The sequence below is a fragment of the Heteronotia binoei genome, chromosome 10 (genome assembly GCF_032191835.1).
Source record: "Heteronotia binoei isolate CCM8104 ecotype False Entrance Well chromosome 10, APGP_CSIRO_Hbin_v1, whole genome shotgun sequence".
NCBI classification, from domain to species: Eukaryota; Metazoa; Chordata; class Lepidosauria; order Squamata; family Gekkonidae; genus Heteronotia; species Heteronotia binoei.
In genome coordinates, this window is record NC_083232.1 from 11,800,796 (window position 1) to 11,827,352 (window position 26,557).

General features: G+C 46.0%; 1 protein-coding gene across 1 annotated transcript in view; it reads left to right on the forward strand.

Moving 5' to 3' along the window:
* The first annotated feature begins 441 nt into the window (after positions 1-441).
* CTDSPL (CTD small phosphatase like) overlaps positions 442-26,557 on the forward strand; it is a 117,661-nt gene continuing 91,545 nt past the window's right edge. Inside the window, exons 1-2 of the mRNA XM_060247980.1 lie at positions 442-603; positions 2,118-2,277. Of these exons, the coding sequence (XP_060103963.1) occupies positions 2,202-2,277 (76 nt within the window). The 5' untranslated portion in view covers positions 442-603; positions 2,118-2,201. The remainder of the gene's footprint in view (positions 604-2,117; positions 2,278-26,557) is intronic.

The following is a 26,557-nucleotide window of genomic DNA, read 5'->3' on the forward strand; positions in this document are numbered from 1 at the left end:
CTCCAGCCGAGCGCCTTTCGGAGAAAGACTTTGATTGACATTCCGGCTGAGGCGGTGTAGCCCCGCCCACCCTCCCATTCGCTCCGCCCTCCCCTCCTCCCGCCGAGCGCCTTTCGGAGGAAGACTTTGATGGACAGCCCGGCTGAGGCGTTGTAGCCCCGCCTCCCCGCCTCCAGCCGAGCGCCTTTTCTGGGGGAGCTTGATTGACAGCCGGGCTGAGGCGGCCTGACCCCGCCCCGTTGTTTACCGCTCCGCGGGGCCTGGGCCGGGCCAGGCGCGGCCTCGCTTTCCATGTTCTCGCCTGAGGAGGCGGCGGCGGCGCCCTCCTTCCTCCTCCTCCTCAGTGGCTGGGCGGGCGGGGGAGGCGGTGCCTGCGAGGGGCGCTGACAGGCGGGAGCGCGGCCGCCGGGGCTGGTGTGCTGCGAGCGGGCTGAGGGGAGGCTGCTGTGGCGCAGCACGGAGACGCCGGACGCCGCCGCCGCCGCAGGGCCCCCTCCCCTCTTCCGCCCTCCCTCCCTGCGGGTGGCGCCTCCCGCCCCCCTCAGAGCTGCTGGCCGCGGGGAAGGGGGCAGGGGGGGGCGGGGAGGGGGCGAGCGCGATGAGGTAATCCCCGGGGGAGGGCCAGCGGAGGAGGGAGGGGGCGCTTAGGAGTCTCCTGGGGGGAGGGGTAAAGGAGTTGGGGTGGTTTGAGGGGGAGGCCTCAGGTGGGGTAGCTGGGAGGGGGAGAGGTAAAGGAGTTGGGGTGGTTTGAGGGGGAGGCCTCAGGTGGGGTAGTTGGGAGGGGAGAGGTAAAGGAGTTGGGGTGGTTTGAGGGGGAGGCCTCAGGTGGGGTAGTTGGGAGGGGGAGAGGTAAAGGAGTTGGGGTGGTTTGAGGGGGAGGCCTCAGGTGGGGTAGTTGGGAGGGGGAGAGGTAAAGGAGTTGGGGTGGTTTGAGGGGAGGCCTCAGGTGGGGTAGCTGGGAGGGGGAGAGGTAAAGGAGTTGGGGTGGTTTGAGGGGAGGCCTCAGGTGGGGTAGTTGGGAGGGGGAGAGGTAAAGGAGTTGGGGTGGTTTGAGGGGGAGGCCTCAGGTGGGGTAGTTGGGAGGGGGAGAGGTAAAGGAGTTGGGGTGGTTTGAGGGGAGGCCTCAGGTGGGGTAGTTGGGAGGGGGAGAGGTAAAGGAGTTGGGGTGGTTTGAGGGGGAGGCCTCAGGTGGGGTAGTTTGAGGGGAGGTCTCAGGTGGGGTAGTTGGGAGGGGAGAGGTAAAGGAGTTGGGGTGGTTTGAGGGGGAGGCCTCAGGTGGGGTAATTGGAGGGGGAGAGGTAAAGGAATTGGGGTGGTTTGAGGGGAGGCCTCAGGTGGGGTAGTTTGAGGGGGAGGTCTCAGGTGGGGTAGTTGGGAGGGGGAGAGGTAAAGGAGTTGGGGTGGTTTGAGGGGGAGGCTCAGGTGGGGTAGTTTGAGGGGGAGGTCTCAGGTGGGGTAGTTGGGAGGGGGAGAGGTAAGGAATTGGGGTAGTGCGGAGGGGTAAGGGAGGAACCTGGGGGCAGTTGAAGGGGGGTAGGTAACTAGGGTAGGCATGGGGAAGACTTTTAAGAGGAATGACAGATGAGGGGCATCTGGGTTTAGGCTCCTTTTGGGGGGTTAGGTTATTTTGGGTTATTTTTTCTGAAGGAGATGCAAATGAGTTGTTGGGGGTCGATTTAGGAGCCTCAGGGCAAGCAGGGGGGTTGCAGGGAACAGGGGGAGCTAGTGCTTTCCTCCCTGAACCCTTTTGGAAAAAATATTTTCAGCTGTCTTAAGGTGGTTTGGGTTTTTTTTGGGGGGGGGGTGAAAGGGGATATTGGACTTGTGCTGGGTTTATTTTTCTCCTTTGGACTGGCACAAGGTTCTAGCTTTTTTAGTGGTGTGGGCTTTTTGGGGATTTGGATTTGCGCCCCCCCCCCCGATTTTTTTTTAACTCCCTCTGCCTTGGAAGAAGGGACAAGGACGAGGTGCTACGGAAGGGGACTTGTCTGCCTGCTGCCTTTTTTATTTAAAAAAATTACATTTTGGGGAGACGGGGCTTTGCTTTGCTCCTAGAATAGTGGTTGTTGCTCGTTTTTTTCCCCCACGTAAAAATCCACCTATTGATTTCCTGAAAGGAAAAATAAAAAGAGAATCCATAAACGCACACCGAACCTGCCTCTGGGAGGGAGATAGCCAGGTGAATACATCCTCCGGTTTCCATGGACAACCCGTCCATTATCACCCAGGTGACTAACCCCAAAGAGGAAGAAATCCTGTCTTGCGCTCAGGATAAAGGTGAGAGCCTCGCATGTATAGGTGCATTGTGCTGCTCTGATGTTTGCCTGCAAATGTTCCTTTAAGTGATGTTCTGACCAGGTTCCTTCCTATCACTGGCTGTGTACATTCTGAGCTTGAAGTTTCTGGATTAGCCGCTGCTCCTTGGATCTGTTTCAGTTGAAATTTACGTAACTTGTATCCCGCTGTAAATCAAGACGGCTACAGTTATTGAGGTGGAAATGCATTGGTGTCTCAGTGTACGTTTGTTTCAACTTCCAGCTGGAGGCTAGTGTAACCTTGTTGTTCTGCCAGCTAGAGTTTGGGTTGATTCCAGACATTAGGGAGGCAGACCTTTATTGAACTTATTTCGGATGGTTTCGAAAACTCAGCAGTTGAGCACTGAGGAATTGCATTTAGGGAAGAGTCCTGGTGTCAAGATCATTTGCTGGATAAAAGTAAAATGACCAGGCTAGAGACATTTTGTTTTAAGGTTGGTATTGAATCTAGGGCGTGTTTGCGTTTAGCATGGTTGGGCAAAGCTGATTGTTTTTGGCTGTAAATGTTCAAGTCCTGAATAAGCAAACCTGATTTGGAGTTGCCTTTACAATTCAAAAGCCTGGGGCCAAAGCATTGGTCTTTTATTTTCTTTCAGCAAGAAGGAGGTTTGAATTTAAGAATAGGGTTGACGGACCAAAACTTTAGAAATAAGGGACAGCTTAAAGCTGTTTTTCTGATGTACACGGAATATAGATAATCCTGGAGAATAAAGGGTGCGAAACAATTCTGGCCTTGGCTTCTACTGTATAATACACATTTGCTCTTTTGAAAGGAGGAAAGGATAATAATTATTGATCATTCTGGGGCCTGTAAGCATTCAGAGTTATTTTCCCTGTATTTGGAGTGTTGAAACTCTTTGCTATGCTGTGATGCATGTTGTCTGCTCAAGTATTTATGGAGCATTTGCGTCTAGGCTGTTGTGGGCTGACTAGTGACAGGGGGTGGAGGTATCCTGCCTTGTGCTAGGGCTTTAGATTTCATATCTTTTCCATCTTTATCTGCCACACTAATTCTGGACACGAAAGCTTATACCCAGAATTAAACTTTGTTGGTCTTAAACTTATCGCTGGAATCAAACTTTGTTCCATTTATTTCTCCTGTTTTGGTAGAAGGGTCTTGTTTCCTTTAATATATATAGATAGTTTTATCACATAAGTCAATTTGTGAAATAAGAGTGAAGCCTGTTGGTATTTTGAGTTTGGGCTTGGGTTGCCAGGAGACCTGGAGAAAACTGTCCTGTCCCTTTAATGGAAACTTAATACGTGGAGGATATTTTTATTTAGTTAATAGGTCTGTATAATGAGGCAACAGTCCAAGAAGGTGCTTTTTGAAGAAAGGGAACAGAACTGTAGACTGTGCCCCTGTATATGATATATGTTGTTTGTATGGATTATTTTCCTTTTACTGTATCACTTTCTATTTGTGTGGTAGCATTTTCTGCATTGTTTGACATCGTTGTAATACCTTTTGCTTTGGTTCATTTTTTTGTAACCCCACTCCTGTTGCATTGCTCATTTAGATGTCTCATTCTGATGAGTGCATTAACTTGCACTTGCTACTCTGCCTTGAATCTCAGTGAGAGAGGCCAACCATAAATAAATAAATTGTGGTAAATGAAGACTCTCTTAAAGGGACAGGAATGAACATATGAAGCTGCCTTATACTGAATCAGACCCTCGGTCCATCAAAGTCAGTATTGTCTTCTCAGACTGGCAGCGGCTCTCCAGAGTCTCAAGCTGAGGTTTTTCACACCTATTTGCCTGGACCCTTTTTAGTTGGAGATGCCGGGGATTGAACCTGGGACCTTCTGCTTCCCAAGCAGATGCTCTACCGCTGAGCCACCGTCCCTCCCCAAAAGAATCCTGTTTGTTTGTTTTGCAGGCCTGTCGGCACCCAAACTAGAAGAGTTTCTCAGCTCTCCTTACCCATGGTTAACTGGTAGCAGGCTGTGAGGTAGTGATTTACCAGCATAGTCTTAACTGTGAAGAAAGGCTATGTTGGAACTAGCATTTAAAAAAAAAATGACTAATGCTAAACACGGTTCACTGCTCAGCAAACCCTGGTCTATGTTACGGCTGACACAGATAATTATGGTAAGTTTGCAGTGGGAAGCTCGTGGGTCTTTGATCCTGCGACCTATTCCTGCTTTCTCAACTGGCTGAAAGATCAGAGCATTTCATTTGCCCCGGCTGTGGTATTTCTCAGTGTTGGTGTTCAGAGTGGCACATGCAAAGACGTATCAACCAGCTGAATAGCTGACAACAACTCGGCATTTTGCTCGTTACAAAAAACCTGTCTGCAGCCTTCTTTTGAGGCAGGTTAATTGATACAAGAGTCGAACAAAAAAGGATAGAGTGAGAGAGTCTTTGCTTTTCATGGAAGCTTCAGATGTTAGAGGACAAACAGGGAGTCGCTGTGTTTATGGTCCGCTTGCAAGTTGGATGTACGTCAGGTTGTCCGTTGTAAGAAACAGAATGCCTGATTAAATGGGCCCTTAGTTTGATGAGGCCAGGCGGGTTCCACATTCTTGGGAATTGCCATCTGTGCCCACTCTGAAGGAGTAGTAAAACCATTCCAGGCATCCATATATCTGCTTACCCTCCAGTGAATCCACCCATGAGTAGAATGCCTGGCACCACACACATCATCCGCTTGGCACTCTGCTTAGAACTGTGGTTTTGGAGATGATGAGAAATAGTCTCTGTTCCTTACCTTGTCCAAACCACTGCACAAATGAGAGAGAGAGAGAGCCCTCCCTCCCAATCCCTCAAAGTGTGCCAGAGGATTGGGAAGGGAGTAGGGATTTGTGGGAACTGCAAATAACTAGCTGGCTAGGGAGTCGAGCAAACATTTGTGGGTCTCTGAACTTTACACTGAAGATTTTTTTTTACATGCTTAAAAGCATGAGAATAAAAGCGTGAGATAACATAAATGACTTGCTGCACATTAAACAATACCCACTGCTGCTTTTGCTACATGCATGTCTTGCCACTGAGAAGCAGAGGATGATGTATTTTAGTTTGATTACACACCTGTGAAATAGGATTGGCAGAGAAACAAGTCACTCGCTTAAAGATGCCCACTGAGTTTAATGACTAACGTGGATTTCCCAGGTTGAGATCCAGCGGGCATTCCAGCAAGACCAGCGCACCAATTAATAATGCTATTTGTGCACCCTCTGCTCGAGTCCAGTCGCCGCCGTTTGTTTTTCTTATGCTGTGGTGTTGTCCTGCAGGGCAAAGCAAATACGGCCTGGTGTCGAAAGAGGGCAAAGTTAGTAAATATGGGCAGTCCTGTTTGATCAGTGGAAGAAATGAATTCTTTCCAGCCAGCTGAAGAAATTGGCCGCTGTGGATGTGTACTACTTCAGGTTGCTCAGTTGAATTATAACACGCTTCTGATAGGATTACACTTTTAAAATAGCTTTATATTAATTAATTGGGAGAATGTTTTGTTGGGTGTTTCCAAAAGCACAGATAGCTACTTAAAGTACTGTACCTTAGAAAATAAATTTGGAAGAATTTTGCTTTACCCTTGTATTTCTGACAAGGATTTTTTTTTTTTTAAAGAGACCTGTTGTAAAGATCAAAAAATGGTGGTATGTAATGTGCTTGAAAATGAGGTAAATTTGGAGGTATCAATCAGTACTGCCCCGATCTTTGAAATCCTAAGATGTGTTGCCCATTGACACTGTTACTTCTAAGATGTGGTGTCACTGCAGTCTTAAAGCTGACTGTACTAGTCTGTAGGAGTTTCTAATGAGGCATATTTGGGAATGTTTGTTGTGCCTGCATGGAGGATGAAGCTTGGGCATGGTGGTAGATGAGCATCTTTGGGCCGTTACTATCAATGCACCAAGTCTGAAAATAAGGGTACAGTTCTTGGTATTTGCCCTACACTTGTGGAACTCCTTATCTGGACTCTTATCTGGGAGAACCAGGTTTGATTCCCCACTCCTCCACTTGCACCTGCTGGCATGGCCTTGGGTCAGCCATAGCTCTGGCAGAGGTTGTCCTTGAATGGGCAGCTGCTGTGAGAGTCCTCTCAGCCCCACCCACCTCACAGGGTGTCTGTTGTGGGGGAGGAAGATAAAGGAGATTGTGAGCCACTCTGAGATTCAGAGTGGAGGGCGGGATATAAATCCAATATCTTCTTCTTCTTCTTCATCCAGAAGTGTGTCCAAGTAGGATTACGAACAGTTTCCAAGAAAGTTATGTGGTGTACTGGTTAAAGTGTTGGATTAGGATCCAGAAGAAGCAGGTTCAAATCCCCGCTCTGCCATGGAACCTTGCTGGTTGAACTTGGGGGTGGTGGCTACAAGCATAGACAGCTTTGAGAGGGAATTGGATAAGCATATGGAGCAGAGGTCCATCAGTGGCTATTAGCCACAGCATATTGTTGGAACTCTCTGTCTGGGGGCAGTGATGCTCTGTATTCTTGGTGCTTGGCGGGGCAACAGTGGGAGGGCTTCTAGCCCCACTGGTGGACCTCCTGATGGCACTTGGAGGTTTTTTGGCCACTGTGTGACACAGAGTGTTGGACTGGATGGGCCATTGACCTGATCCAACATGGCTTCTCTTCGGTTCTTATGTTCTTATATTGTAATAGATTTTTTTCCTTTGGTAGATATTAAGTTGTCCTCTGTCCCATGCACTTGGAGAGCAGTGGAAATGAAACTGAACTATCTAAACAAATGCATCTAGATTTTCAGCTTTTTGCATGGAAAGAGTGTATTTAAATTTAAAATAAAACTATAAAAGGTCAAGTAACCTTCAAGTAAAAAACCTGATTTTCTATTCCATTTATAAAAATGATTTCATGCACAACTTTTAAACCTTAGAGCCCCGTGGCGCAGAGTGTTAAAGCTGCAGTACTGCAGCCCTAAGCTCTGCTCACGACCTGAGTTCGATCCCTGGCGGAAGACGGGTTTTCAGGTAGCCGGCTCGAGGTTGACTCAGCCTTCCATCCTTCCGAGGTTGGCAAAATGAGTACCCAGCTTGCTGGGGGGAAAGCGTAGATGACTGGGGAAGGCAATGGCAAACCGCCCCGTCAAAAGTCTGCCGTGAAAACGTTGTGAAAGCAATGTCACCCCAGAGTCAGAAACGACTGGTGCTTGCACAGGGGACCTTTCCTTTCCTTTAAACCTTAGGCCCTCCAATTCAGTGGGTGTTACGATTCAGTGCCTTGACCAGGATAGCCCAGGTAAGCCTGATCTCAACGGATCTTGTAAGCTAAGCAGGGCATATTTGAATGGGAGACCCCCAAGGAACACCAGGGTTGTGCCGTGGAGGCAGGCAATGGCAAACCACCTCTGAACATCTCTTGCCTTGAAAACCCTGCAGGGTTGCCATAAGTCAGCTATGACTCACGCACACACATACACACACACAATGCCACAACTCATATATGACTTCGGTTCCATTAAGGAAGTACAAAAATGGTAGCTTATTCTGTGGACATCTTACTTTGCTCAGTAGTACCTCTTGATCAACATTTGCATTCAGCTTGCTCTTGGAGTCATTGCAGACCATTGGTATCATCTGAATTTCTTTTGAAAGAACTGCATTTCAAAAACTGCTGTACGAAAAGAGAAGTAACGCAGTTGTTGAATTCTTTAATAGCATGGTTGTTGGGGAACACAAGTTGTCTTTGCAACAAACAATTCTTTCTAGCAGCTGAAATGTTTCAACGTAATCATACAGAAAGCATTGTGCTAGCTCAGGAGTGGCCAGACTTGCTTAACGTAAGACCCACATAGGATAAAGTCAGATGTGTGAGAGCTGCAAGACATGAATGTCAGATGTAGGAAGGCAGGTAGACAAATAGATTGGGGGGGGGGGGTGAAGAGGGAGAGAGAGGTGGAAGGAAAACAACTTTAACTTTAAATGCCTTCTTCAGGCTGCCACCCAGCTCGCCTTGGAGAAGTGAATTAAAGAGATGGATGCAGTGGGGGCTTCAGGAGCCACACAATATATGTGAAAGAGCCACCTGTGGATCCCGAGCTACAGTTTGGCCACCCTTGTGCTAGCCCCTTTATGCTTTCTTGATGTCACCTTTGTTCTACCTGAAGTGGGCAGTTAACACTCTGTGACATTATAAGCTCAGAGTTACAACATTCAGATTTAACCAAGTGTGGAGGGGGTCTTCTTTCCTGCACTTGCTGGAGAGGTTGTTACATGCAAAATGAGAAGCCTTCACCTGGATTGAGGTGTTGACTCTTGATATTTATGCTGCAAGGCTTGCAGCATAAATATCAAGAGTCAGCACCTCAATCCAGGTGAAGGCTTCTGGTTTTGTGTGTAACAACCTCTCCAGCATACAAAATATACTGCAATAAAAGGCCTTCTAGTAGTTCCTCCCACCCAAATCTTGTAGATCCTCCCACCGAAGATCTTATGTTAATATAAATTGTTTTGCATATCGGAATTAACAATTATGTGAAGATTCCTTGTTCTCATAAGAACAGTGATTATAGATGCACGTTATGGAGCTCCTGTTCATGTTGATGAAGAATTTCTACACTGCCATGTAATATTGATTTGGATGGCTCAAGTTAGCCTGATCTTATTGGAAGCTAAGCGAGATCGGCCGTGGTCAATTCTTCGATGGGAGACCATCAAGGGATGCCAGGGTTTGCCAGCTCTGTTTGTCTCTTGTCTTGGAAATCCTACATGCGTTGCCATAAGTTGTCTGCAACTTGATGGCACTTTCCACCACCACTAGTAGTCAAACTGATCCAGAATTAGTCAAAAGTGGGTTTCCATCTGAGCTATGCTTACCTTGCATTAATACTTTTAATTAATGTAGCCAGGGGTGTCAAATTCATTTGTTATGAGGGCTGGATCTGATATAAATGATCTGATATAAATGAGTTGTACCTTCTGGATATAAATAACTTTGTTGGACCGGGCCATGTCGGACCAGGCCATGTGTATACCTATTCAAGATTAGGTAGCAGAGATATGAACTTTATAAAGAACACAGACAAGCACAATTAAAGGGTTAAAAAAAACCCTTAAAACAGCACTTGTTGGTATTAAAGGTCCTTTCTTTGTATCTTTCCTGTGCAATCCAGAAAACTGGGCAAAGGAAGCTCTGGCTCCTTCCTTCCTCAGGCGACCAGGAGGGAGAAAGGAAAAGAGGCTTGGCTCAGTAGCTCTGCTGTGCGATTGAGAGAGCCTGAAAAAACAAGCTCTGTCTTCCCCCCTTCTTCCCCAATGGAGGAGCCTCAGTCAATGGAGAAAATAAGAGGTTTTGCTCTGTAGCTCCTGTGCAATTGAGCAAGCCTTGAAAAGCAAACTGTGATGCAGAAGGAAGCAAGAGAGAGGGAGAAGGAAGCAGATGACAGCCAGTTGCTCAGCGGCCTGATTCAGCCCCCGGGTCGCATGTTTGACACCACTGATGTAGAGTGTTAATTCTTTAAATAGACGTAATAACTAAACAGGCTGCTTTATAATAACCTAAAAGTATAATTTAGTAAATTATTTTTTTTTTCATTTTAACAATTTATTGAGGTAAATAAATTTTAAGTGATTGTATGTACCTAGACTTTTTAATGAGATTATTTACTTGTCTCCATATTGATGCCATATGATTAACGTGTAGAAACATTAAAAAGGAAGCGCTCTTCCATGGGATGTGGATCTCTTACATAATAACCGGAAAATATAATGTTGATGGATGAAACATGTGAAAAAGAACAGAAAGTTCTCCAGATCATCTGAATAGTCTTTTCTAATTTTATGTAATGCACAGCTCAGTCTTGCACATTTTTGTGCTCCAGAAGGTACAGAGAAAGCTGGGAATTCTGCCTGTTTGGTTCTCAGAAATCTGATCAAGCGGGAGGCCAGGGAGTTTTCATCTTATTGAGCTGTTGGAAAAAGAAGGGGAGAAACCATTGCTTTCTCACAAGAGGCTTGATCTGACATTTCCTAAACCACTGTAGCCTCCCCCCCCCCCCGCCATGTTATCAGTATTAGCCACAGCTTATCGTTGGAACTCTCTGTCTGGGGCAGTGATGCTCTGTATTCTTGGGCTTGAGGGGGCACAGTGAAAGGGCTTCTAGCCCTACTGGTGGACCTCTTAATGTTTCTTGGGTTTTTTGGCCATATTGTGACACAGAGTGTTGAACTGGATGGGCCATTGACCTGACCCAACATGGCTTCTCTTACGTTCTTAAGGGAAAACCCCCAGGCACGTGGATTGAAGTTGAAAAACGAAGTGATGCTTAGGATGAGATGATCAATAAGATACAGCTTACATGCGCTAAACTTGATAAAGTTGACGTGGCTTGTTGATTGATAACCACTAAAACAGTTAATCCAGCTATTATTGTGAATTCTGTATTCTTTCCCCTGTAATATGGTTGATGCGTCTGAAAACAGGCTTGTTTTCCTGCAAAACATTCTTCAGCTGACTTCGTGTCTTTCGTAGTTTTGGACTCTTTCTTCCATTTTAAAACTCTTTTGCTATCAAGTCACAGCTGACTTATGGTAATTCTGTGGGTTTTCAAGGCAAGAGACTGTGAGAGGTGGTTTGTCACTGACTGTTTCTGCATAGCAACTCTGGACTTCCTTGGTGGTCTCCTATCCAAGTCCTAACCAGGGCCAATCCTGCTTTGCTTCTGAGTTCTGATGAGATCAGGCTAGCCTTTTATAATTACCAAGAGTTTTTTGACATGTTTCCATGTTGAGTGATATTTGTTGATACAGTCTTGTTGTATATATTTAAGTGAGCCTTTAACTTAGAAGTGTAGTCTGCAAATCCTTTGTTTAACATGTGCTATATGTTGCCGTAGGCCATCATGAGGTTGCCTTATACTGAATCAAACTATCAGTCTGTCACAACTCGGGGGGGGGGGGGATTACCAATTGCTGCCACCACTCTGGGTTAAGGGTCTCCCTTGAGAAGGCCCAGAGTTCCCTCCCAAGCCCTTCAGGCTTCCTTTAGCTTAGGCCAAATAATAGGCGTGAGGATCAGGCAGAGTGAGCAACAGGAAAAAAAGGTTTATTTAAAAGATCAGTCAATGCAGTACAACAAACAAGGTGCATTAAACAGGAAAAGGGGTGAGGGGAAAATAAACAAATGCCCTAATGCGTCTCTCTATACAGTCCCTACTCTTAATACCAACACTTACCCCCTTGGGTAAGGGATCTTTCCCCTGCTGAAAACTCTCAAGGCTACAGCCTGCCTCCAGCTCAGCCTTCCTGGGCTTGGCCGTTGTATCTTCTTCTCCCAGGCCCCACCCCTCTCTGGACCAGTTTCCCTCCAAAACCTTGCCACCCAATCAGTGGGACAGGAGGGATCCTGGGAAATGTAGACTTTTCAGTATAACTCCAAGGCAGGCTTCTCTGGAGCCTGTAGGCCACACTAGGCCCAGGATCATGACACAGTCCTTGAGAGTATTGTCTGCTCAGACTGGCAGCCGTGCTCCAGGGTCTCAGGCAGAAGTTTTTCACATCACCTACTGCCAGATCTTTTAACTGGAGATGCTGGGTGTTGAACCTGGGACCTTGTGCATGCCAAGCAGATGCTTTGTCTCTGAGTCACAGCCCCTCCCCTTGGAAGTTTATCCAGTGAACTCTATATTTACCTCTCCTCCTCTTATGGTAGGGATTCTAACCACAGCTTCATAACTTTGAGATATGCATTTCATGCTTAACACTGAATACTTAGGGATGGTGGCTCAGTGGTAGAGCACCTGCTTGGTAAGCAGAAGGTCCCAGGTTCAATCCCCGGCATCTCCAACTAAAAAGGGTCCAGGCAAATAGGTGTGGAAAACCTCAGCTTGTTGAGACCCTGGATAGCTGCTGCCAGTCTCAGTAGACAAGACTGACGTTGATTGACCTCAGGGTCTGATTCAATATAAGGCAGTTTCATACATTCATATGTACTTTTTGTCTACTCTCCAGCCCTCAATAATGCTGCTTGCTTCCAGTGTAGGAAAAATTGTTTCTTTTCTTTAGCTTTGAATTCCCCCCCCCCCCTCTCGTCTTTCTATTGGTAGATGTGTATACTCTATATTATGTGTTTTCTGCATTTGGAAATCCTAAATTCTGCCTGTGACTATTAAAGAATACCGTTCTATGAAATGTGTAAAACTGAATTGTTCAGCGGGACGTTCCTATAGAGAAAGCAGACCTGTGGTGTAGTGAAGCCACTTGGGAGGTGACCTCTATTAGGGATAATTCCCCCCCCCCTTTCAGTTCTTCTTCCAACTCATTGCATTGTACTGTTTTTACTAGCCCAGTCTCATCAGATCTCAGAAGCTGGGTCAATCTCCAAATACTACTAGGGTCGTGACACAGAGGCAGGCAATGGCAAACCATCTCTGAAACGTTTCTTGCCTTAAAAACAAGTTTAGCTCGCCACCTAGTGGTGCATCACATTGAAAGAGCTAGAACTTCTGGCTGCCAAACAATCTTAGGATCACCTGCTGTGCTACACAATGCTGTATGGTAAGAATAACTAGCAATCTTTGCTGTTAGACCCAAAGATTATCATGGTTTGTAATCTGCTTGCTGTTTGACTAAATGGCTTTGTGGCCCTAGGAATTTTTGCTGGTAGATTCGTATGTTATCATTATAGCTGGTTTTGGGGAGAGGGAATTATAAGCAAAGGAAATAAATAAAAGAAAGGTTCTATTTTGTCATCAACTTGCTGATTGACGTGTAACTTGCCTTGAATCCCAGTGAGAAAAGTGGACTGTAAATGAAAATATAGACTGGATTAAGTGAATAAGAATATAGTGTTGGGATCTTGTGCTAGTTAGTGCCAAATATGTTCTTATTTGGCATAGGGTTGTATAACTGAACAGAGTTAGAAAACTGTGTTGTGCTGTTATCTGTTGGAATAACAGTGCTAATTAAAGATATCTAACTGCAAAGTGATTGGTTTTTTTGATTTTTATCAGTTTCTTTTATCTGGCATGTTCAGCACACCATATTTGCTTTTGTGGCTCCACTGAATGTTTTAAGTGGCTATTCAGCTATAGAGCAGTCATCTTGGTGTAAAAAAGCAATCAATGTAGAGAAAATCTACAGTACCGTCTCTGTGAAAAAGAGTAGTTAAATTTAGAGCTTTCTCAGGAGATAGGAAATTATGGATGTCTGAAAACCCTAGGTCACTAAACTAGCGCAATTGTGATAACACTGTAAATTGATCCATTGTACTGAACTTAGCTGTAGGATTTCTGGTTTGAAGGCTAACAGTATTATCCTAAACAGAGTGATATGTTTTCTAACCCTTTTGACTTCAGTGGATTTAGAAGGGTGTAACCCATATTAGGTTTGTACTGTAAGCAGTGGAGTCTTATATTTATACATCTTATCTTCCCTAATGGGTAGAGCCAATTCGCCATTCTAATGTCCTAGCTTTAATATAGGGAACTGTTCTAGGTTTTCAGCTGAAAAGTAGTGTTCAGAAGTACTGAAGATGACCCACCTTAACCAGGGTTTTTTTTTTTTTTTTTGTAGCAGGAACTCTTTTGCATATTAGGTCACACACCCCTGATGTAGCCAGTCCTCCTGGAGCTTACAGTAGGCCCTGTAAGAAGAGCCCTGTAAGCTCTTGGAGGATTGGCTACATCATGGGGTGTGTGGCCTAATATGCAAAGGAGTTCCTGCTACAAAAAAAGCCCTGACCTTAACTGAGGCGTACGGTTATGTGTGTTTATTCCCAGGGAGATTTAAGAATACAGAAGGACTTTTGGCCCTGAGCCCTGCTTGCCAGGGAAAGGAGTGGGATATAAGTCAAATAAATAAATGTACAGTTCTCCACTTGTTTACAGCCAAGTATTGCTATACAGCTGTGACACATCACATTTTTTGGCATATGGATAGACGTAATGCCTTTCTAGCTGAGTTCATGAGCAATGATATGCCTATGGCAGAGCATGAACTCCTGACTTTAGGTACATTACCTCCCCCAAAGCCAGGAGTTACCGTTTTGAGCCCTCTCTGCACCAATACGTTTGAATGGCCAATAGAGTAATACAAGCTATTATAGATCTGGTATCGTTTTAAAAAAAAGACCCATGCAAATTATAATGGAGTATAACCCTCTTTATTACACTGGATAAAGTAGTGGATCTCCTGGTGCATTGTGGCAACTCTTGATATAATTAGTATTACCAAGCCACTGTTTTTTTTTCTATCCTAGGTTAGGGAGTATTATTTGTACACAAGAGTGCCAAGTTGGAACAGGCCAATGGTCCATTCAGTCCAACACTGTGTCATACAGTGGCTAAAACCTAGGTGCCATTCAGTCTGAATAAAGTTTGCCTTTCTTTTGTCTCCTCCTTGTTATGCTCCAAAATGATATGGGTTGTAAACTACAAACTAGTTGTACGAACAGGATTTTTATGTGTGTGCATCATAGAACCATAGAGTTCAAAGGGACTTGCAGGTTGGCGCAGAGTAGTAAAGCTGCAGTACTGCAGTCCGCGCTCCCTGCTCATGACCTGAGTTCGATCCTGGCAGAAGCTGGGTTCAGGTAGCTGGCTCCAGGTTGACTCAGCCTTCCATCCTTCCGAGGTCGGTCAAAGGAGTACCCTGCTTGCTGGGGGGGAAAGTGTAGAGGACTGGGGACGGCAAGGGCAAACCACCCTGTGAAAAAGTCTGCCATGTAAACATCGTGATGCAACCTCACCTCAGAGTCAGAAACAGCTGGTGCTTGCACAAGGGACTACCTTTACTTTAAATTCAAGTGGCCGTCTAGCCAAGGGTGTGTGTGTCTGTGTATGTGTATTTCGCACCCTTCAGTAGTAACTCAACACAATGGCAGTGTCTCCATATGAGCTCTATGGTGACTGATTGGGGGGCAGTTGGAGTGATAGAGCAACCCCACTAAACAATTCCAGTGTTCCTCCATCCACTAATGCTAGTGCAAACGTAAGGTTGGCATCGAAGAACTTGCCATGTGGGTAGCTCTCCCATGCAGCTATGTGAGCTGCATTCAGCTTGCTTTTTATGGCTTCCATGCATGATCCTGCATGGCCTCGTTATTAGCGCATCATATGCCACATGTTTTGAAGCTTCCCTGAGAACGCAGGAGGGGGATTCCTCCCCCCTTGAGCTTGTTTTTACATGTAAAGATGTCAGTGCCAATGAGTTAAATCCTGATCCCCCTCCCTTTGTGAGTCTGATCCCCCTCCCTTTGTGACAACCCCAAGGAGAAAAACTTGTTATATTTAATGCTCAATATTAATCTAGCTAGCCCTTGGTAAGCTTTCACTTTGTTAAACCTTGTCATGACCCTTCTGCATACATATAAACACATTTGCACATAATTGCCACAATTTTTCACCACTTGTCCAATTCAGCTATTTTGAGGGCATTCTAGAGCTGCCTGTATATCGTTGTTTCTCAAAAAGAACTGGTATGTATTGAGCTGCACCGTTCTGACAATTACATCTTTGGAAGAACGAGCGCTGCCAATTCCCTCCTCTCACTGCTGACCCATTGTCTGTCTCTCATGCTGTTTTGTAGGGGCCACTATCTTCCAGGAAGACAATTTTGGGAGAGAGGTTTAGTGGGATGCACCAGGAGAGGGAAGCAGGAGAGTCCTGCAGTGCAAAATGTGAGATGGTTGGATGCGCGCTACCACGCTCAAGTTCAGAAGACAAGTTGGTTTTTATACCCTGCTCTTCTCTAGCCTGACGAGAGCCCCGTGACACAGAGGGTGTTTTCGCACTCACCTTCAGCCGGCGCCGCGACCCTCTTGACGACGGAGGATCTGTGCTGATTTCCCACACGAAGCGCTGGAGCAACCAGAAGAGCCGCCAATTTCCGGCGCGAAGCCCGCTCAAACGTAAATCGCCAAGAAGCAGGAAAACGCTTGAGCGGGCTTCGCGCCGGAAATTGGCGGCTCTTCTGGTTGCTCCAGCGCTTCGTGTGGGAAATCAGCACAGATCCTCCGTCGTCAAGAGGGTCGCGGCGCCGGCTGAAGGTGAGTGCGAAAACACCCAGAGTGTCAAAGATGCAGTACTGCAGTCCTAAGCTCTGCTCATGACCTGAGTTCGATCCCCGGCGGAAGCAGGGTTTTCAGGTAGCCGGCTCGAGGTTGACTCAGCCTTCCATCCTTCTGAGGTCGGTTAAATGAGTCCCCAGCTTGCTGGGGGGAAAGTGTAGATGACTGGGGAAGGCAATGGCAAACCACCCCATTAAAAAGTCTGCCGTGAAAACGTGAAAGCAACGTCACCCCAGAGTCGGAAACGACTGGTGCCTGCACAGGGAACCTTCCCTTCTCTAGCCTAAGGAGGAATCTCAAAGCAGTTTACAATCTTTTTTCCTTACTCTTCCCACACCAGTCACTTTGGGAGATAGGTGGGGCTGAGAGAGAACTGTGACTGGCCCACAAAGAAGAAGACTGCCGATTTATACCCCGCCCTTCTCTCTGAAGCAGAGACTCAGAGCGACTTGCAAACTCCTATATCTTCTTCCTCAACATCAGACACCCTGTGAGGTGGGTGGGGCTGAGAGGGCTCTCACAGCAGCCGCCCTTTCAAGGACAACCTCTGCCAGAGCTATGGCTGACCCAAGGCCTTTCCAGCAGCTGTAAGTGGAGGAGTGGGGAATCAAACCCGGTTTTCCCAGATAAGAGTCCGCACACTTAACCACTACACCAAACTGGCTCTCAACCAACAGGCTTAATGGGGACAAGTGAGGGATCAAACCCCATTGTCCACTTTAGAGTCCGCTGCTCTTAACCAGTATACCATTCTGGTTCAGGAAGAGAAGTTGTCATGATCCAGCTAATAGAAGTGAAATTAAAATTCATCCAGGAAGCCTTAAGAACCTTTCCAGTTCCCATCTAGGGTCTGTTCAGAACATTGGACCTAAAAGTATTATGTATAATATGTATGCAATTTAATATTTTTTTCCAGGCAGTGCAAATTATATGCTGTTGTTGCCTAACTGGTAGGATGTAAGCTCAAGTCCCAAACTCCAGAGAATGCTGGTGTGAATATTTGTCAAGGATAGCTAAAGCAGGCGAATAAAAGGGCTGTCTGGGTGGAGGATGTATGTGTCTTGAATCCTTCTGTCACTGCTCCTCCAGCAGTTCTTTCCCTGAAGTCTCTTCCTCAAGCTAATATTGAAAGCTAAGCTGATTATTTGGGCCAGGGGAGAAGAAAGGTGGGAAATGGAAAGTGGGGAATGGCTTTTGCTCTCCCTTTCAGCATCTGTTCAGTGCTTCAAAATGCAAATGCCGTTCTCTGCTTTAGATGTAATTGGGTTAAAACTAGATTTATAGGTAGAAGTTGCTACAGCAGGTAGGCAACAAGTGTGTATTTTGGATTGCCTGGCCTTAGTCACAGGGAAAATTGGTCCTGTCATATCAGAAAGCTGCAGTTTTGTTTTGTTTATAAAGGCAGAGTTAATAACTGTAAAACCATACTTCAAATGGGGGTGTTGGAGAGGTGAGGGCAGTAGTGAAGCTTGAGTTTATTTTGCACAAATGATACTACTTAGACCTTACCTCCTCCCTCCCCCATCTATTTTCCTTCCTTCCTTCCTTCCTTCCTTCCTTCCTTCCTTCCTTCCTTCCTTCCTTCCTTCCTTCCTTCCTTCCTTCCTTCCTTCCTTCCTTCCTTCCTTCCTTCCTTCCTTCCTTCCTTCCTTCCTTCCTTCATCAGATGTCCATGTCTTGTGGCTCTCAAACATCTGATATTTATTCTATGTGGGTCTTACAGTAAGTTCGTTTTCGCACTCACCCTCCACCGGCGCGACCCCCCTCTTCACCGCGCAGGATCTGCGCGGATTTCGCACTAAACGCTGTGGAGCAGCCAGAAAAGCCGGAAGCTCCCAGCGCAAAAGCCGCTCAAACTGAAACCGCCAAAAAGCAGTTTGGCGTTTGCGCGGCTTTTGCGACGGGAGCTTCCGGCTTTTCTGGCTGCTCCGCAGCGTTTAGTGCGAAATCCGCGCAGATCCTGCGCGGTGAAGAGGGGGGTCGTGCCGGCGGAAGGTGAGTGCGAAAACGACCTTACTGTAAGACCCACATAGAATAAATATCTGAGAGCCACAAGACATGGACATCTGATGTTAGGAAGGAAGGAAGGAAGGAAGGAAGGAAGGAAGGAAGGAAGGAAGGAAGGAAGGAAGGAAGGAAGGAAGGAAGGAAGGAAAATAGATGGGGGAGGGAGGAGGTAAGGAGAGGTGGAAAGAAAACAACTTTAACTTTAAATGCATTCTCTAAGCCACTGGCTGTCTTGATTTGGAAAAGTGATTCAAAGAGACAAATTCCTTCTCCAAGGCAGCCAACGAGGTAACGAAGGCTTTGAGAGCCACACAATATGTGCGAAAGAGCCACATGTGGCTTCTGAGCCGCAGTTTGGCCACCCCCAACTTAGATGGCGTGAAGCACAAGAACTGGTGCCGCTATCTTGGAAGCGTGGCGCTAGGGATGCGAAATCAAATCCACTAATTCCAGATGAGGTAGCTGGGCTTATCTGCAAACACCCTAGAGTCCTTGTCATCTTCAAAGCTAAGAAATGCACACGCGTAAACTGCTATGACCCCTACTAATAAACAGTGTTTGTAAAACATTCTGTTCTTCTGTTTACAACTCCCTAACCAGCCTGCTATTTAAGGAAATCTTATTCAGTCTATCCAACTGTTACTGTGGAATCACTCTGGAGATTTTTTCCGACATTTTTTTTTTGTCATCGTCTTCTGGACATGGAGTTCCTCAGAACTTTTCAGCCTCCTACAACTGGCATCGGATCTTATTTGTATTTCCATGAATTGTTATTCTGTAGCATTGTAGCGGAATAAGCGGCTCAGTTAATGCCTTTATCGGTTCCAGAGCTATTGCTGTGTAATCTTCCTTCTCCTGGTGCTTTTTTCTCCCATTCTCACAATGGGACGGTGGCTCAGTGGTAGAGCATCTGGTTGGTAAGTAGAAGGTCCCAGGTTCAGTTCCTGGCATCTCCAACTAAAAAGGATCCAGGCAAATAGGCATGAAAACCTTAGCTTGAGACCCTGGAGAGTCGTTGCCTGCCATTCTGAGTAAACAATACTGACTTTGATGGACCGAGGGTTTGATTCAGTATAAGGCAGCTTCCTGTGTTCATATATTTAATGCAAGAACTCGTGGGCACTCCATGAAATTGCTGAGCAGTCAGGTTAGAATGGATAAAAGGAAGTACCTCTTCACCCAAAGGGTGATTGACACGTGGAATTCACTGCCGCAGGAGGTGGTGGCAGCTACAAGCATAGCCAGCTTCAAGAGGGGATTGGATAAGCATATGGAGCAGAGATCCATCAATGGCTATTAGCCACAGCCTCTGTCTGGGGCAAGTGATGCTCTGTCTTCTTGATACTTGGGAGGGGCAACAGTGGGAGGACCTCTGGTCCCGTTGATGGACCTCCTGATGGCACCTTGTTTTTTTGGCCACTGTGTGACGCAGAGTGTTGGACTGGATGGGCCATTGGCCTGATCCAACATGGCTTCTCTTATGTTCTCTTTCCAACACTTCAGCTGCTCAGCCCCTTCTTGGTCAAACGTATCCCCAGTTCTCCTCCACTCATGATAGCCTGATCTTGTCAGAACTCTAAGCAGGGTCAGCCCTGGTTAGTACTTTGATAGGAAACCACCAAGGAAAACCAGGGTTGCTATGCAGAGGAAAGCGACTTCATGGCACACTGTAGCGTCCAGTCTGGCTTTCATTTGGCTAGCCCCACAGCTCAGTGAAGGGGCATTACAGCTGATACCCACCGCTCTGTTCTGCAAAAACACCCTCCCTCACCCCTCTGTAGGAAAAAAAGAGGGATCCCAATCAGTTTGCTCTGATTATCTTAGAGCATTTACAAATCCCTGTGTTCCCTTGTATACAATTATAAGGGCCATTCCGCAGAATCTTATTATCACACAATGAATACACAGTTGCTACACATAATTTATGTAAATTGACTTGAGGTTTTGCTTGCGTTGCGGGAAATACTGCATCTTCCAAGTGCACTGTTACGTACCTCCGGAAATTATACTACTTCCCTTGGAGAGCTGTCACAGTTCTGTTGTGCTGTGCTGTGCAAGTGTTTTCTGTGTGTCACCGAATCACCAGTGAGCTATACAACTCCTCTCTCCCCTCATGTGCTCTATTTTGTGCCTTCCCTGTTCTCATGTTGTTTTTAATTCTTTGATGGCGTTCACCTGCTGTGCAATTCAAGTTTACTTCCTGCCCCGAACTCTATTGCACCTGAATGCCATAACACCATTGTCCTTGGATCATGGCTTCTAGGATTATTGAGCAAAGTTGGGAGTACATTTGGTCTGCCCTCAAAACCCTTTAGTTCTGTCATGGCTGTGCTTTTATCAGATCCCTCGGCTTCCCTTTTTGAAAGTAGTTGTCATTGCTCTGCCGGCATTGTGCAGTTCCAAGACCTTGCTATGAGGACTCTTGTAAGAATCTCGTCAGGGGCGCTTGGAGATTCTTGCAAATGGTCGGAGTCCTTGTACATTGTGCAAGTGCTCCTTTTATAATGTCTAGAGGAAGGAATTTTGGGCCAAAAAAAAAAAAAGACCAAGAAAAATCCTAACCCATCCAACTAGACTTTTTATTGTTTCTCTTTTCCACTTGTTACAAATGTGCTCGTGTTCTAGCGCAGTGATCCCCAACCTTTTTGGCACCAGGGACCGGTTTTGTGGAAGATAATTTTTCCATGGACTGGGGAGGGGGGAATGGTTTGGGGATGATGCAATTGTGCACTTTATTTCTATTAGTTTGGTGTGGTGGTTAAGTGTGCAGAGAGCCAGTTTGGTGTAGTGGTTAAGTGTGCAGACTCTTATCTGGGAGAACCGGGTTTGATTCCCCACTCCTCCACTTGCACCTGCTGGCATGGCCTTGGCTCAGCCATAGCTCTCGCAGGGGTTGTCCTTGAAAGGGCAGCTGCTGTGAGAGCCCTCCCAAGCCTCACCCACCTCACAGGGTGTCTGTTGTGGGGGAGGAAGGTAAAGGAAATTGTGAGCCGCTCTGAGACTCTTCGGAGTGGAGGGCGGGATATAAATCCAATATCATCATCATCATCATCATCATCATCACCATCTTCTTCTTCCTTCTTCTTCTTCTTCTTCTCTTGGAGAACCGGGTTTGATTCCCCACTCCTTCACTTGCAGCTGCTGGAATGGCCTTGGGGTTATCATAGCTCTCACAGAGTTGTCCTTGAAAGGGCAGCTTCTGGTGAGAGCTCTCTCAACTCCACCCACCTCACAGGGCATCTGTTGTGGGGGAGGAAGGTAAAGGAGATTGTGAGCTGCTTTGAGACGCTGAGATTTGGAGTGGAGTGCAGGATATAAATCAAATGTCTTCTTATCATCCTTACTACATTATTACTACTATAATGAAATAATCATACAACTCACAGCTCTGTTGCTAACACGCCATGGACCGGGACCGGTCCACAGACTGGGGATTGGGTACCCCTGTTCTAGCGTACCTGTTGTCATGTTTGGTTCACGTCTTGCAGAGGAGAAGAAAGGAGCAGTCCTCAAGGAAAGCTGGGTGGCAATACCAATAGCAAAAAGGGCCCTAGTATGAATATGGTGGATTACGGAATTAATAGAAAATCCAGCACAATGCCAAATTGTGTGCTACTGGATACCAGAGATCTCTTGTTCTTGATTTTGTTATAGTGAAGTGAACCAAATGGGTGTGCATTTTCTGTATCTGAGCTGAGATCAGAATCTGACCAACTACTGGTATAGCTGATCCTGAATAGAGGGAACACTGCTCTTTAGCCAATCACAGAAATTTGTTCTTTTTGAAATTCTTCTGTGCATGGGCAAAGAGCATAAAAAGTAAGGTTCTGGCTGAACCACACACCGTTGCTGAAAGAAGTTAGGCAAGTGTGCACTGGCTTTGGCTTCAGCTGCTGCTGTGAGCCTGACTTCTGCCGCCTGAGTGCCTCTGCTGCGGACTTTGGATCAGATCTTGCCTGTCCAGAGAAGAGTGAAGACAGCAACTGGTTGAACTGGACAACATTTTTTTTAAAAAGGTTTTCTTATTTTACTGTTAATTGTTCTTTGGGCTTGGTGGGTGGTAGGTTGTGTGGACCTTTTTTGGGTTGTTGTTGTCCCTTATAGTTTTATGCTTAGGTTTTAGTTCTTTCTGGTTTTGTGGCTTGCAGTTTGGAGTTTTTTGTTACTTGTCGTTTGAGCCAGGGGAGGGATTTGAGGCCAAGGGTCTCAGACCTTTTTCATTATTATTCCTTTTGTGTGACACAGAATGTTGGACTGGATGGGCCATTGGCCTGATCTAACATGGCTTCTCTTATGTTCTTATGTTCTTATTCTTAAGTTTTGGTTTAGATTGTGATTCTTTGCTTTATATCAGTGTTGCTGAGCAGGCATTTTCCACAATGGTACTGGGTTCTACTGCTGGGCACTAGTACATTGCAGTGGTTCTGTTGTCCTTGCAGAAATTCCACACACAAACACAGAGTTTCTACTTCAGAAATTCTCAGATTTGACCTTAGTCCTCTTGGGTTTTGACACTGGATCTAATGCTGGTCTTGCAAAAATGCCCCCCCCCCCCACACACACACTTCACTTTCTCCTGCAGAGATTCTCTGGGACATTCTGCTAGGCTTGTATTGCCTTGCTATTTTTCCTTCACTGGAAACAATGGAGTATGTGGGCACTTTCTTTGGGTGCCCATAGAATTGGACCCCCTGAGCCAGACTTTTTAAACCATAGGAGTTCTTTGAGGAGAGGCTTCAGCAACAACGCTGCAAATTTGATGCCTCTATCTCAAACCCCCTGCCCTGACCGCGATAGATTTGCCATTTACATTAATGGACACCTCCCCCCCCCCCAATATACTAATACTAATATTGGGATTTGGGAATATTGAGAAGTACCAATATTTTTCAAGTCCAATATACCCAAATCAAGGAAAAAAAGAATTTTCTTTCTTGCAAACCCCTAGTGAGCTGCTAGTCTCTTAACATATCCCATTTTTCTCCTCCCCTTTGATGTATTTTTTTAGTGTTACTGCACAGTTCAGATCATAAAGTGATCTAATGTTCCTTAGCTTGCATCTTTCCTCTTCACTCTTAATTTTGTTTCTTGGTCTGAGTGCATAAGGAGATTTTTTCTCATTGACTGAATCATTACAGCTCCATTAGCATTGCTCTTCCTTTGACCCTCTCTGCAGGGAAACTATGGTGTTAATAAGCACTGCTGACTTACAGGTTATCGCAAATATTAACTGTTGGAAAAATCCTTTGAATAGACATTTGCATACGATTATATTCCATAAACACTGCTGAGTTTGATCTGGCAGGCGTTAGTGCTATGTGCTGCACTCGGTTAGCTAATTGAGTTTTGGAAGGAAGCTGTGACTTAAGTTGGATGAGAACACCATAAAGACAGGATATTGCCATGCATTGATACCTGCAGCAAGAGCTATCCATTGCTGTGTCTGTCTCAAAGCACAGGTTTAAATGGTTCTATTCAGGGCTTTTTTTTTTTGTAGAAGAAGCCCAGCAGGTACTCATTTGCATATTAGGCCGCACCCCCTGACATCACCATTGCTTCACACAGGGGCTCATTTGTATATTACGCCACACCCCCTGGTGCCAAGCCAGACAGAACTACGTTTCTGCTCAAAAAAGCCATGATTTTACTTGAATTAATTAAAGTGGTACTGTTGTCATTTTTAAATGCATGTATTCTGCTAAGAGTGGGAAACTTCTTATTTCTTGCGTCAAAGCCTGAAAGAGGTTCAGCTTGCACAGCTTGCCCCTCCCCCTTCTTCTTCTCTTTCTTTTTCTTCCTTCTTCTTTCTTCTTCTATGGGCACCTTTGGAACTCTGACACAGGATGGTGGGCACAACCACAACATAGCTGATGGTGGAGGTGGAAACAGCTATAAAATGGCTGCCACAGAAGAAGAAGAAGATATTGGATTTATATCCCGCCCTCCACTCCGAAGAGTCTCAGAGCAGCTCACAATCTCCTTTCCCTTCCTCCCCCACAACAGACACCCTGTGAGGTAGATGAAGATATTGGATTTATATCCCGCCCTCCACTCCGAAGAGTCTCAGAGCAGCTCACAATCTCCTTTCCCTTCCTCCGCCACAACAGACACCCTGTGAGGTAGATGAAGATATTGGATTTATATCCCGCCCTCCACTCCGAAGAGTCTCAGAGCGGCTCACAATCTCCTTTCCCTTCCTCCCCCACAACAGACACCCTGTGAGGTAGATGAAGATATTGGATTTATATCCCGCCCTCCACTCTGAAGAGTCTCAGAGCAGCTCACAATCTCCTTTCCCTTCCTCCGCCACAACAGACATCCTATGAGGTAGATGAAGATATTGGATTTATATCCCGCCCTCCACTCCAAAGAGTCTCAGAGCGGCTCACAATCTCCTTTACCTTCCTCCCCCACAACAGACACCCTGTGAGGTGGGTGGGGCTGGAGAGGGCTCTCCCAGCAGCTGCCCTTTCAAGGACAACCTCTGCCAGAGCTATGGCTGACCCAAGGCCATTCCAGCAGGTGCAAGTGGAGGAGTGGAGAATCAAACCCGGTTCTCCCAGAGAAGAGTCCGCACACTTAACCACTACACCAAACTGGCACAGGAGGTGGAGCAACCACAAAGTGGCTGCCCCATGAGGCAAAGCCAACCACATGCCCAGAGGAAGTCCCAGGTGCAGGGGGAAAGAGAGGTGATTTCAGAAATACGCTGGGAAAGAGGAATAAGACAGAAAATGAAACCAGCACTGTGGTGGTAGCTGCCCACAGAAGCAGTGTTACTTTAATCGGCAGAGCCAATCAGAAGGGTCCCCACCCACTTTCTGAAAACACTTGGTAGGCACCATGTAATGTGTCAGTGGGCACCACATTGGGGGGGGGGCAGAACTAGCAATTCTGCATGGTACATGGAAGACGTGGCAGACTCAGAGAACTTGGAAATAATTGTTAAATAACTGAATAGCGATTAATACAAGTCTTTCTCTAACTTCTTGTTAAAAGTAAAGTTTGAGATGCCTCACACCTTCTTATGTCCTTGCCTTTCTTCCACCCTACCCCTTACCTTTCTTCCTCAGCTGGCTTTACCAAATTGCTTTGCCCTGCTCATTCTCAACCCATGCAGCTCTTGACCAACATTCTGAAAGGTCTTTCTAGGGCATTATGTAATTGGCAGCAGTGGTGCAGCTTAGCTAGGGGGAAATGCAGGGAGCTGCCTGCTTGTCAATTCATTAGTATCGCAGTAATAAAAATGAAGGACACTGCAGCAGCCATCACTGCTGCAAGAAAGGAAAACGTGGTCCAGAAGGGTTTTAGCTTAGTCATCACTTTGTAGGAGGACGAATCGTGTAGAATTAGATACCTCTGTTTGAAAAACAGTATAGTTTTTAAAGGTGCTTCTGTCGAGTTTCGAATAATCTCTGCGAGATGGTGGTATAAACAGATTGCACCGTGTGTGATCGAACTCACGCCATTTTGCATTACAATTACTAGCCGTTATTGCTACCAGCGTGGTCACCCCTCTGTGTACACAGACCTCTGGTTTGCTTAACAATTTATATAAGGACTGAGCAGGGAAAGGGAGTGTCTTCAAATGCAGCGTTTCCAAGCTTCCACCCATGTGATGGCTCTGATGCCAAACTAATTCTTGCCCGTTTTGTGTTTCTCAGAAGTCGAAATGCTAAGTTATACAATAGTAGGGAGAAGTGGCAGTCTTCCAGTTCAGTGGTGTGTAGGACAGACATCATAAATAAGAGAAATTTGGTATAAATATTTTCATGCTTGGAAAAAAAACTTTAACAAGAATAAACATGCAGGATATAGTGTAGGGCGTATGGGTGAGGATGCAACTACTACATCAGGCTTTATATTTTAATCTAAGTGCTACGTTGTTCTGTCTCTTGGGAGCCAGTCGTGAACTGTCAGAGGAATTCACGAGTTGACCTGGGACCCTCCAGGCCTTAGTCTATCCATCCTTCTGCACTCAGTATTTAGAACTCCTTACCCTACCCAGCTAGCAGGTACACCCTCTTAAGATGTGGAGTTTTGTGAGCAAAACTTCTACTTCATGAACTACTGGCATTAAAGCTGTGAGCTACTGCATGAATTAGTTTGCTCTCGGGCCATTTTTCCTGAGACAAGACAAAACTGTGTGAGCTCGAGGTTTAAAAACTGTGACCTAGCTCACACCAATTCAGTTGGGAGGGAACACTGCCAACTCGTCTCCTGATATATCTTATTGCTTGTTAGGAGCTTTACCTTCTAAAGGAAG